The sequence below is a fragment of the Ctenopharyngodon idella genome, chromosome 3, assembly GCF_019924925.1.
Source record: "Ctenopharyngodon idella isolate HZGC_01 chromosome 3, HZGC01, whole genome shotgun sequence".
Taxonomy (NCBI): domain Eukaryota; kingdom Metazoa; phylum Chordata; class Actinopteri; order Cypriniformes; family Xenocyprididae; genus Ctenopharyngodon; species Ctenopharyngodon idella.
In genome coordinates, this window is record NC_067222.1 from 57,953,560 (window position 1) to 57,967,441 (window position 13,882).

Consider the following 13,882-nt stretch of genomic DNA (forward strand, 5'->3'; position numbering starts at 1 on the left):
ATATCAATGCTTATTAGGTAGTGTTTATCTAGAGCATAGATAACTTGGAAAAGCATTTGACTGTAGCGATGTAAGCAAAGCTAAAACAATTTTCATAAAACATCAAACCTGTATTTTCAGTTTCTTTAATTTATGATACAATTAAGAATAATAAAATGGGTAAAACTCAGGTTCAACTTGTCTGATGGTGGAGACACTTTGGCATTTAATATCATCACACACATTGATACATTTATTTTTCTGAACAGTCTCGGCCAACAAGTCATCCATGTAAAAGAAGTCCCAATTACAAAACACCAGCAGTGCATATAAATTAATGTAAATAAGACTCTTACAGTGCTTTTCTTGTGTTTTTGATCACTGGCAGGAGTTTTGTCACTGCTTCATCAGATCTTCTGTATTTCTGCAGTTCAAACTTCTCTTGAGATTCTTCTGACATCAGGAGCACAAACACCAGACCAGACCACTGAGCAGAGGAGAGATACTGTGCTGAAAGATTTCCTGAGCTCAGATTCTTCTGGATTTCCCCTACAAAGTCATCTTTCATTTCATTTAGACAGTGGAAGAGATTGATGGTCCTCTCCACTGATTCCTCGTTCTCTATTTTCTTTTTGATATAGTTAACAGTGCTTTTCATGTTCTCTATTTTGAGTTCCAGTCCTGGCACTAATTCCTTCAGGTCACTCTGATTAGACTCCAGAGAGAGACCCAGGAGGAACCGGAGGAAAAGGTCCAGGTGTCCGTTCTTGCTTTGTAAAGCCTTGTTGATCGCAGCCTTATGAAGCTGAAACAGTGTCTTTCTGGACAGTTTCCATTTGAGTTTTTCTTGCAGAGATTGAAAAAGTAGCTTTGCTTTCTCATCTTTGCTAATCAAAAACACATAGAGAGCAGCAAGGAATTCCTGGATGCTGAGATGTATGAAGCTGTAAACGTTTCTTGCTGAAACAGCTTTTTCCTCCTGAAAGATCTGAGTGCATAACCCAGAGAACACCGACCCTTCACTGACATCTAGTCCACATTCCACAAGATCTTCTTTGTAGAAAATCAGATTTCCTTTCTCCAGCTGTTGAAAGGCCAGTTTCCCAAGCTTCAGAATAATCTGATTAAAAGACCAGGCATTGGCTTCAGGTTCAGGATCATCACTGTATTTTGCTGTCATCTGTTGCTGCTGAGTAAGTAAGAAGCTTGTATACATCGCTGTGAGAGTTGTGGGTGTTTTGTCAATGCTCTCTCGAGCCAGTAGAGGCTGAAGAACAGTGAGAGAGATCCAGCAGAAGACGGGGATGTGGCACATGATGTACAGGCTCCTGGATTTCCTGATGTGACGGATGATGTTTCCAGCAACCTCAGGACTGCTGTTTTTGTTGAAGTATTGCTCTTTCTGCTCATCATTAAATCCTCGCACTTCAGTCACCTGATCAATGTAGTTTCGGGGTATCAGACTGCCTGCTGCTGGTCTGGATGTGATCCAGATGAGAGCAGAAGGAACCAGTTGTCTCTTGATCAGGCTTGTAACTATCTCACTCACTTTTGTTTCTTTGTGAACATCTGTAAATCCGTCATTTTTTTTAAAGTTCAAAGAGAAGCGACATTCATCCAGCCCATCAAAGATGAACATGATTTTACCGTCACCATCAGGAAGAGAGGCCAGTTCTTTAGGATAACTAAAGTATTTGTGAAGCAGTCCCATTAGACTGCAATTTTTTGTGTTCAAATTTAGCTGACGGAATGGAAGAGGAAAAATTAAGGCAATATCCTGATTTTCTGTTCCTTCAGCCCAGTCAAGGATGAATTTATTGACAGAGACTGTTTTTCCTACCCCTGCGATGCCCATTGTCAGCACTCTTCTGTTTCGTTGACCATTATAGACTTTAAAAATGTTATTGCACTGGATTGATGTGTCCTTGGCATCAAATTGTTTGAATTCGATCTGTCTCACCTCGTGCTCACTCAGTATTCCTCCAGTCTCATTCTCCACCACATATAGATCAGTGTAAATATTGTTCAGGTATTTCTGATGACCCGTCTGAGAATTACCAACCAATATTCGTTCATACTCCTGTTTTAATTTGACCTTCAGTCTGTGGCTGATTGCATGAAGAGCAGCTTTACTGTACTCTGCAGTTGAGCCTTTGAGAAAGAGGGAAAATGTCAGCAAAAAGTTATCAGTTTTTAAATAAAATAATAAAAACTTAACGTAAATTCTAATCTAGTCCATAATTCCTATTAAAATAATAACTACCACACATTAGTGGTGGGATCAATGCATCGCGATTCTCTGTCTAATGATTATGGATAGAATCTGAGCTTAAGTTTTTACCCACAGATGCGCGAGGATAGTGCGTGTGCTTTATGCCTGAGCGTGAAGCTCAACTTCCATAGGAATGAACTGAATACACTCCCTCTGCTCCACGAGTCTGCGCCAGTGGACACACACTGTCGGAAGCACCCGTATTCTGCTTGTTTCCATCTCCTCACATACACACACACACACCACTCGAACCTTCATAAAACAATCTTTCAGTTCAGAAAGGCTGAAGTGAATTACATCTGCGGGGTTCATTGCACAGGATATCCGCTTTGCTTGATGTTACGCATGCAGTTTGTGATCTTGCCTGCCGGTAGGCTTATTTTCCTTACAAATGCTATACGAAGGCATCATTTATGTTGTTTGGAATGCTGTGGGCAAACAGCAGTAAAGATGAGAAAAAGAAAATCACTCACAGATCTTGAACAGAAAATGTTCAGATACTGAAACTTAAATACTGAAAGCACTCTTTTTTTATTGCTTGTAACATTTCGTTGTTCTTCTTTATTATTTAGACTACTTTTATGTTTTGAAGCTGTTTATATATTTAAAAATCTTAACATACAATTTTATTAATTTAATTTTAACTTGTAATTATTTAAAAAGTACTTATATTGCATATGCAATTAAATAAAATGTAAGATTAAGAAAATAATTAATAAGTAAAAAGTAGATCAAGAATCATTTTGGAATCAGATCGTGACTCAGAATCAGAATCAGATCAGATCGTGATGTGTGTAAAGATTCCCACCCCTACCGCAAATGTGTTAAATTTAGTTCTTTTTCATGGCTTACTGTGCTTGAGTGGTTTAAAATCACTTGATTTTAATCCACATGGCTGAAAAATGAGAAGCTTTTGTGAGGGCAGAGCACATAGATATCCCTGATAGATAACCACAACATCTCTACTGCTTGACAAATTTCTAGAGTTTATTGTGTCTGTGGGTATATTTCACACCCCTAACACCTTGGTTTTAATTTAAAAGTCTCTAAAATATTTTCTAATTCCTTCTACAGCATTTAGTGGATTGTCTCCATTAGACAATCATGATCAGCCATTAAGTTATTGAAAGCTTTTTGATATACCAAACCATTGACAGCTAGCACACCAATCAGGACATGAGGCTGTATTTTCAGCATGTTTTGTCCTGCTTAAATGAACCTTTGCATGTGTGATTGCAATCATGCCTTGAGGATAACAAATCATTTTGGTGACAGTGCCACCTACTGGTCAACCTTAATAATCAATTTTATCACTGTATAAAAAGTTTTGATTAAAGGCACAATATGTAAGATTTATGGATCAAAATATCCAAAAACTACTAGAACAGTGTTATGTATTTTGTTGACTTACATCATCCCAGATGTTTCCAAGAATGATTAAATTCAGAGAAATATGCCATTTTAACCAGGACGCGGACCATGTCCGTGCGTCGCCTATCAATGACATCATATCCGCGTTAACCTTGATTTCTGGTTTTATTTTGTAGAAGCCATGGAAACACCAAAGCTTACATTTACATTACATTTACAATGGCACAACTGTTTGGATACATTTATAGACTGAAAACTAATTATTGTTATATAGCTCAAAACGTTAAGTCTTAGGCCGGTTTCACACCGCACGCGTCAGCAGAGCGTATTTTTTTCAGCGCCCATGTTAACAGATGAGAGCATTCACACCGCATGCAGAGACTGCGCGGCAGCGCAGAGCAGAAGCAGCAGTGCCGCGAACGTTTTGGCACTGGGTCTATTTTTGCTGCGCCGCTAACGCTCAAATAAAGTGAACACATTTGATGGACAAAATAAATATGATTTCACATAAAAAATGCACAGAATAAGTATATCTAGTGTGTTTTAACAAGAATTGCAGTATGTCAGTATATAAAAATTTTTTATAGAAGATTTACTCATTTAAACTTGTTTTTAATTATTCAGTTTTGGTTAAAGTATGTTGTAGCTATTATAAAAACTAAAGTAAACCAGCCAGAAAATATGATATATAAACATTATTTTAGTTATTACACAGAGATATGTATAGGCTGCAGCATACCCAAATCAAACCCGAGTTCGCTGGCTTTTTTCGCCGAGTTTGCTGTCTTATAAACATGCGCACGCGGCAGATGATGTAAAACACAAAGCTTACCTCATTCATGTGCAGCAATAGATGACACGAGGCTTTTATTGATTTTTTTTTAATTTATTTTACGTTTATATGTGAGTGTTGTACACCTCCTGATGTTAACAAACTTTCAAGACTATCAAGTTTATAAATGACTTATAAAAACAAATTTATATCTGTCTTTGTAAAGAAATGATCACTTTATGTAGCTTGGAGCCGCTGCTGTGACGCTGTACAAACGCTTCCAGTGTGAATACTCGCACGTCTCTGCAGCTGCAGTTCATGCTCACGCGCCACTGACGCTTGCGGTGTGAAACCAGCGTTATTGTTTAAATCTCGTTTTCTATATTTACCACAAGTACCATGTTTTACCATGACTATACTGATCTACTTCACTGTGTAACAAGTGTCTCATAGCAGTCGGCGAGTGAACGCACAGAGTAATGTTGTAACATCATTTTCAGCACCCTCAAATGTATCTAATATGATAAACAGGGCTGTGTTACCCCACATACGCTTGACCGGACAAAAAAAAACAAACAGTGACTGTAACATAAGGGGCCGTTCACATATCACGTCTTTTGGGTGTGCAAATTGGTTATCTCAAATGTAGGCGTGTCAAGTGCACTCATAATAGAAGCGATGCAGTGCGGTGCGCTCGTTTTTTCCAGGCGTGCCTATGCTGCGGCGAGATGAAAACATCTCAACTTTTCAGAATGCCCCCAGCACACCACAGGTCATGTGACAAGAACCGACCAATCAGCTTTGGCTTTTCCGTAACAACATTGCAAGCTCAGCCGAACAGCTAATCACAGCTGTACAGGGCTGTTTTTAATTCTCATCTCCATAAATATATCTAGTAGTAGAGCTAATGCAAGGGTTAAAAATCAATTTATCCTTTGCTGTTACTTCCTACTCATCATGGAGAGCTCAGTTAAAGGATTAGTCCACTTTTAAATGAACTTTTCCTGATAATTTTCTCACCCCCATGTCATCCAAGATGTTCATATCTTTCTTTCGTCAGTCGAAAAGAAATTAAGGTCAAAGGGCTTTAAACGATACCAGATGAGGAATAAGGGTCTTATCTAGCAAAACGTTCTGTCATTTTTGGCACTGCGTTCATTCCGTAAGTAGAATAGGGAAGGCGTAGGACATACAGCATAATCGTTTTGAAGAAAATTCTGGAAACAGGAATTACATTCAAGGCGATATTTTGTGTTTAAAAAGCATATACGGTTGTATTTTTTTCGAAAATGGCCGCTGGTTTCGCTAGATAAGACCCTTATTCCTCGTCTGGTATCGTTTAAAGCCCTTTAAAGCTGCACTGAAACTGTCATTTTGACCTTCAACTGTTTGGAGGCCATTGAAGTCCATTATAAGGAGAATAATCCTGGAATATTTTCATCAAAAACCTTCATTTCTTTTCGACTGAAGAAAGAAAGACATGAACATCTTGGATGACATGGGGGTGAGTAAATTATCAGGAAAAGTTTATTTGAAAGTGGACTAATCCTTTAATGGTTGCACAGCAACGACAGACGCCACGGGAGCGCAAGCAATTGTGGAAAGGAGGAGAATGCGGTGCGTCTGCGCTTTCCACATGTTTTTAGGCACGATATGCGAACGGCCCCTAATAAAAGTTCAGCTGCTCTCGAGACAAGTGTTGTGCTCGTCTCTCATTAGCAATCGCTCCAGCGGCCTCGTTATGCTCCCACAGCACTCGGCCTGCTCTGCTTCATACTACAGTAACGTTAATAATCTTATCCATGAACATGATTCCTGACCGAGTCCCGTCCCGATTGTTTTCCACCAGCTGTGAACGACATCTCCCATGACTCCACACTCAATTCTTTGTTTGAAAATGCGACCTCTAGCGTCGAAGCTTTTAGACCATTGTAAACTATTTGTGAAATCACCATTAGAGACACTAATATTCTATTTATTTGTATAAGATCTACCGCAGTTGTGCTTAGCCCTGCAGTTGCTGCATTGTTATATATTCTTGTTTTCATTAACAGACGCTGATTGTTATTAATGATAATGAACATGCACAATATTGGGTAACACTTTATAATATGTATACAGTAATAAAGTACTTACAAATCATTTGCATACTAGGTAACACTTTTTTTTAAGTGACCTTGTTACACGTGTTACATGAAGTTACATGCAACTAACCCTAAACCAAACCCTAAACCCTAATCCTAACTCTAACCCTATAGTAAGTACATGTAGTTCATTATTCTTACTCAGTTTTTTTAAATGCATAATTACACTGTAACACAGTAATACAGACACCTTAAAATAAAGTGTTATCACAAATTATTATAGTTAATTCATAGTTAATATATTATACAGTAGTTTCTACATTGTTAACATATTAAAAGGAGTTCTCCATTCAGTCACTGTAATTTTGTTTAATAAGCTCATGTTAGATGTTTTTATGCTTTTATTAACAACTTATTAACTGTATAGTTCCCACTTTAGATTAGATAAATGAAACTAATATATATATGTATATATACTGTAGTGTGTATATATATATATATATATATATATATATATATATGAAGACTATATATATATATATATATATATATATATATATATATGAAGTGCCGTCTGAAATTTTCTTCTAAAATGAGCATTTTATCAAGCTTGTATGTATGTATATATATATATATATGTATATTATATATACACACACACACACACACACACACTATATTGGGACACCCCTCCAAATCAGTGAATTCAGATGTTCCAATCACTTCCATGGCCACAGGTGTATAAAATCAAGCACTAGGCATGCAGACTGCTTCTACAAACATCTGTGAAAGAATGGTTCGCTCTCAAGAGCTTAGTGAATTCAAGCATGGTACCGTGATAGGTTGCCACCTGTGAAATAAGTCCATTCTTGAAATTTTCTCACTACTAAATAGTGTCAGCTGCTAGTGGTATCATAACAAAGTGAAAGCAATTGGGAACAAAAAGTTGGCCAAGTCAAGAAAGTCATGTGACCCCTTTTCCCACAGGCATGACACAGTACAGTATTTGCAGGGCAGTGAGCTTTTGTACACTTGTGACATCTTGATGCTGTTTAATTTTTTCTTTTGCTCCATGAGCACTTTTGACTTTCTGCCTGCTTTGAGATGGCTTGCTTTCGCTTATGACTCTATCTGCGGAGCCAGAAGTTTCAGCATTAACACACTCAGACTGAGGCAGTGAGCAGAGTAACCTGCGTAGTGTCTTGCCATATCAATGGCTTTTTCCAATGTTAGATCTTTATCTAACAGCATTCGCTCAGACAGACGTGTATCATTCAACCCAACGACTAATCTGTCTCTGATTGATTTGTAGTGTAATGGCCCATATTTGCAGTGCTCAGCCGAGGAGTACAGGTTCGTTTTCCCCTTGTTTCCTCATGTTAAAACATGCTCTTTCATAGATTACGTTTTTCTTCACAACAAAGAAAGCTTGAAAACCCTCCTTCACTGCGTCGGCCTGACAGAAACATTCAAACTGTCGGAGCCATCTTTTCCATTCGTGAGGTTTAGAGAAGTTATGGCTCAGGTGGGCGGCTCTCTCCCCCCGGCAGCTGCATCAACTGGAGCACGTTGTCCTCTTGCCACTTGTGCCGTGACTTTGCGACTTCACCCCTCATAAAGCTTAACTTGCCCCAAAACAAAACTTCTTCCACAAGCTTATTAGAGTATCCTACTCTGACACCATGTCATATTCTCTAGTTTATAGCGTGAATAATTAGCACACAAACACCTGTGGACTCTTCACTAGACTTGCATTTATTCTACTGCCCCCAGAATGCCCTCTCGTGGGAGGAATCAGTATTCAGGGGTCAAACCATGTAAAACATTATGTAGTTTCACTACTATCCCACAGGTTTATGTGAAGATTGTTTTAAGTTCACTTAAATTAAAAGTTGTATCGTATCAAAGTAGTTTCGTGACAACACTAGTGTGGGGTGCCACAAATTTCTGAACATTTTCAAAGTTTGGGAAACACTGGTGTAGAGACTACAATATATAAACTAAGAATAAACTAATAGTTCGTTAATAATTTGTAAGTACTTCCTTAAGTAATGTATACTTCAACACTGTGTGAGCTGCGTAACATTATGTCCCTGTTCAAACATTCCACAACCTGATAAACACTTGATGAAACAAACACCAACCAATGTCAACAGAGGAAACACATTGATCCAACCAAACCAACGAACGTGTGTGTTGGTGTTGGTCAGCATCTGTCAGTACAGTGTGAGAGAATACGACTGTTGTACCTTGATCTACTGTGTGCTTCTCCGTCTGTCTCTCTGAGGCTTTTTGTGGTGCTGTGTGGAGAGAGAAAAGAAGAGAAGTAACATGGAACATGTAGCTAAAACATGTCTGCCCATGAGCAATATCTCCATAAAACAAACTTCATTAGTGTCTCAGTAAGCACTGTTATATTGATACCGTTTCCTGCAGTGTTCATGATGAAGGTCACTGGACCTGTGATGGTGTTTCTATTGAGTAAAGGGGCACTGACAGTTGCTCCTGTTTCAGCATTCACACCAACACCGACTTCACTGCGAGCGCTGCTGCTCATCTGGACTAGCATAGAGAGAGATTAAAGACATTTATTAAATGAAAACTTTAATATTATACTGATATTGTCTTTCCTTTATTACCTTCCTTGTGTTTCAGCTTTTCTTCTTCCATCTCATCTTGTGTGTCATAATGCTGTTCAGCAGATGTCATGGTCCTTCACTCACTCACTGCTGTTGGACACGAAGAAAAAGCTTTACAATAAATCCACTTTTACCAGGCACTTTCAAAAAAAATAAAAGGTACTATTTGAAAATAAATAAATAATATTTTTTTCAAATAGTCAGTGAAAGCAGGTGTTGAACCTTCAGAAAATGTTGATTACTTGTAGAGGTCAAACTAAATATTTAGTTTGAGTGTTATTTAGCTACACAACTCTATTAGTTATTGGTTTGCTGGCAATGTTCAGGACTCAGACACTCTCACAGTTTAAGTCTTGAACATAGACTCATGTCTTTATCCTGACACACACCTAACTTATGTCTTAACCTTGTAGTAACGCTGCTTCAGTCAGGTCAGCAGGAATCACACTGTAACTCTGCACTGTAAAACATGAATCTCACTCCACTAACATCAGTTGTTTGTCTTCAGCCTCCAGATTCAGCTCCTGCTCCAGCCCATCATCATGTGTCCATTAATGACTATGGAGCCAGATCTGCCTCAGAAATAATACGTTTACAAAATAAAATTCATAAATGTACAGCACAACTCACATTCACTAAATCTGATTCGTAAATTCAAAACAAAATTCATAAATACACAAGTAAAAGCATAAATATTTCCCCAAATGCTCACACCTAAATAAATGTAAAATGTTTACACAAATATGTATATATCTAGTTCTTGAATTAATTTCCATCACACATTTATGAATGATGTTACATGTATTTATGGATCGTTGAATCTGCATTTGTGAATCGTCACAAGTGTGTGGACTGCTTTGAATTTTTGTGAGGTATTTTTGAGACCTTCCTGGCAGGATAACATTCATAAATATCTTTTTTTGGAGGATGTTCTGTTTAGCCAATCACAGTGAGCTTTTAATCCACCAATCAAAACGCTCTTGTACTGTGCATTGTTCCATGATCGGGTCCTATATATATATATAGACATTTTAATGGGTACTCTTTTTTTTTTTTTTTCAGCACCTAATTACAATTTTGATTTATATCATTCACACAAAATACAGATACCCTGTCTTATACACCAAAGCTGCACATACCCTGTTTATTCTGATCAATCTGTAATGTTATTAAACAAGCGTTAAATGTCCAGATATTTCATTTAATAACAACAATTATGTAATGTGTTGTGTTGTTATTAGTAGTAGTAGTATCAGGTTTGCGGTAACTTTTGATCAGGCATTAAAAACAGATACCACCACCTAAGGGTATTTTTCAGTCTACTGTCGCCACCTAGTGGCAAAACAATGTAACTGATACTGTCATTATTTGAGACGTCATTTTGATCGCTACTGTAGACATCAGTTATATTTGAACTATAAACTTTTAAACCAGTACTTGTATGATAATTTGAACTATTGTATCACAGAAATAATGAAAGTATGATGTTGAAAAGACTGTTTAACACCTATAACAGCTGCTCCCTCTGGTTCAGCACCAGTGTGATGTTAAAGATGTATTATCCATTTGAGTATCCTGAATTTATATGTTTTTTTTTTTATATTCGTTGTTTAAAGGGCATATGATAATGATTTGATTGGTTCTGAATGCTGATTATTGTTCATGGAATTGTTCATATTTTATTTCTCATGTGAATTCATTTAGTTTATTTAATATTGTGTGCTTATTCTATTTTGTGTTATATTCTATCATTGTTAATTGTTTTCATTCTATGCTTTGTTTCAGACCACACACATACTCACTCAAATGTACTTGCACTTATGTGCTCAGAGTTTATTCACGCTGTGGAATTAAGGTGGTGAAATAAAGCAAACAACAAAGAACTTTCATGCTGCTTCTTCATGTTTCTAACCGGACATCTGTGGTGAACTAGTCCCCCACTGGCAATCCCTAAAACTGGTTGAAGTCTTCATCAGTTTTATTTAATGATTTTGTCCAAGGTTTATTAGACAGATGAATAATTGTTGTCATTTAAGAATAAGATCACGTGGGTGTTTGAATTGAGATTAATCATGCAGTCTTATACTCTCTCAGCACTGATATCTGACACGCTTTTTAATTAATTCATTTGACTTGTTGAGTTTTTCATTCATTGAAGCGTGGGTAATCTCATTGCTTTCTCATGTATCTCGAAAGGGATATTAGATCACGTAACACTCAGATAACAACACATTTTGCCCTGTTTGAACAAAAGTGGGTAATGTGTGTCCTTGTGTATATGCAAGGGCTAAAATAAAGCAATATAATTTGAATTAATATCAATACTGAAGTAAAAAAAAAAAACAACAACTCCAAAATCGTAAAAAAAAATAAAATAAATCCGCGATAGTGAATCGATTTTTTTTTTTTTTTTTTTTTGTCCCAGCCCTATTAAATAATTATTGTTATTAAATGAAATATCTGGACATTTAACACTTGTTTAATAACATTACAGATTGATCAGGATAAACAGGGTATGTGCAGCTTTGGTGTATAAGACAGGGCAGCTGTATTTTGTGTGAATGATTTAAATCAAAACGTGATTTTGTAGAAGTTGTAATCAGGTGCTAAAAAAAAAAAAAAAAAAAAAAGAGTACCCATTAAAATGTCGTGACAATGCACAGTACGCAGCGTTGATCTTCTTGGGTCTGTTCAGTAAGGAGCATTTTGATTGGTGGATTAAAAGCTCACTGCAATTGGCTAAACAGAACATCCTCCAAAAAAGATATTTATGAATCTTAACCTGCCAGGAAGGTCTCAAAAATACCTCACACAAATTCAAAGCAGTCCACACACTTGTGATGATTCACAAATGCATATTCAACGATCCATAAATACATGTAACATCATTCATAAATGTGTGATGGAAATTAATTCAAGAACTTGATATATACATATTTGTGTAAACATTTTAGATTTATTTAGGTGTAAGGATTTGGGGAAATATTTATGCTTTTACTTGTGTATTTATGAATTGTGTTTTGAATTTACGAATCGGATTGTGTAAATGTGCTGTACATTTATGAATTTTGTAAATGTATTATTTCTAAGGCTGATCTGGCTCGATAAATGACGAACCTCAACCTACATCAGCCAGATATGTCAATAAACACTAATGAAAATAACATTTCTTACATTTGATAGATGAAAATCACTGGACTAACACATTAAATGACTTTAATATTAATTCTGCCACATCAGTTTTTTTTTTTAAATTATATTTAATGAATCACAATTGATTATTTTCTTTTGAGATAATTGCTAAATATTTAATTAGAAGCACAACAGCTACTAAATTGTTTTATCTGTTTTACTGAATGGACATTTAGAAGATTAAAGTTCAAAGTATTGAAAATCAAAATGTGTAAATAAAGCTCGATAAAAACTGTACCTGAACTTGGTCCTATCCTATTTTAAGTCTGGACTCAGTGTTCAGTAATTATAGACTGATCTCAAAATTGCCCTTTTTGTAATGGAAAAGGTGGTTCTCAATCAACTTTTGCCATTTTTAAATGAAAACAACGTGATCAATTTCAGTCTGGTTTAGGTCTGCATAGCACTGAAACTGCCCTTCTCAAAGTGACAAATGATTTGATGTTGTTGGCAAATGTTAATGTACGAGTCCCTTTCATTTAAAGTATTACATGTATTCAATAAATGCAATTAGAATAACAAGACATTGATTTGTTATAAATCAAATTAAATTAGTATCAACAAAATCCATGTTTGCACTGCAGAAGAAACAAAAGCAGCATCTGAAGTGCATTTAGATTTATTATTTACAGTGTTTTTAATGAAGCTCAGATGTAGCATGAAAGCATTTTCACCGCAGTTACAACTGCATAAATAATTTTGAGATTTTAGATTATGGTTCAATATGACTTTTGCCTCAATAAACTCCTAATTACTGTGTGGCGTTGAGGACGAGGACGAGGGCTGTGAGAACAGGGCAAGTGTTAATAGGTATCAGCTGTGTGCCACACCAGTCTCAAGTTTCTCACGGCCCTCGGCCTCGTCCTTCTTACCACATTCTGCTTTGTGCAGAGTTTTTTATTTGGCGTCCTTTTTTCTGGGATGTTTTTTTCTTCTTCTTTTTTTTAAAAAATGCATATATATTCCTGTTTACGCACAGCTTCCCTGTCAAAAATATATTTAATGAATAAAAAAAAAGCTATATATCAGGTCGGCTTTGTCGAGTTCAGCTGCCCTCCCTCCGCGACACACCATTATTTCCCGAACCCACCTCATGTTTGCTGCTGGCTGAAAACTTGTGACAACTATTCCTGGGAAAATACAACTGCTGTCTGGTGGTGAGAAACAAAACAGAAAAAAAGCCCTAGATGGATCCATCCCATGCATTTCTTTCAGGGAGCCTAAGTATGTTCACAAACATGTGAAATTTGTGAAACTATTGTGAAACTATTTAAGGGTGAGATTATTTATAAGTTTAACGTCGCGTTAATAGTTTGACCACCAGCAACACATCTGCCTGATTTGATACAAATGCAATTTATGTCATATTATAATTTCAATTATTTTAATGCGTTGCGTTTTGAACCATGGTAAAGATATCTGCAGGGCTGTCAATACCAGAAGAGGAGCATCCATGAACTGTATTATTAGACAGTTTTCTAAGGATGCACGATTTATTAAAACTATTTAAAAACCATAATACAGCATCACATAATGCTATTCTTAAATCTACGCTTACACAGGATAATACATC

The 13,882-nt window shown here is 36.6% G+C and overlaps 1 protein-coding gene across 1 annotated transcript in view; it reads right to left on the reverse strand.

Moving 5' to 3' along the window:
* The window catches only part of LOC127508754 (NLR family CARD domain-containing protein 3-like), a 43,286-nt gene that overhangs the window by 26,354 nt on the left and 3,050 nt on the right, over positions 1–13,882 (reverse strand). Inside the window, exons 2-5 of the mRNA XM_051887104.1 lie at positions 9,118–9,207; positions 8,903–9,040; positions 8,728–8,778; positions 336–2,130 (exon numbers count right to left, since the gene is read on the reverse strand). Of these exons, the coding sequence (XP_051743064.1) occupies positions 336–2,130; positions 8,728–8,778; positions 8,903–9,040; positions 9,118–9,187 (2,054 nt within the window). The 5' untranslated portion in view covers positions 9,188–9,207. The remainder of the gene's footprint in view (positions 1–335; positions 2,131–8,727; positions 8,779–8,902; positions 9,041–9,117; positions 9,208–13,882) is intronic.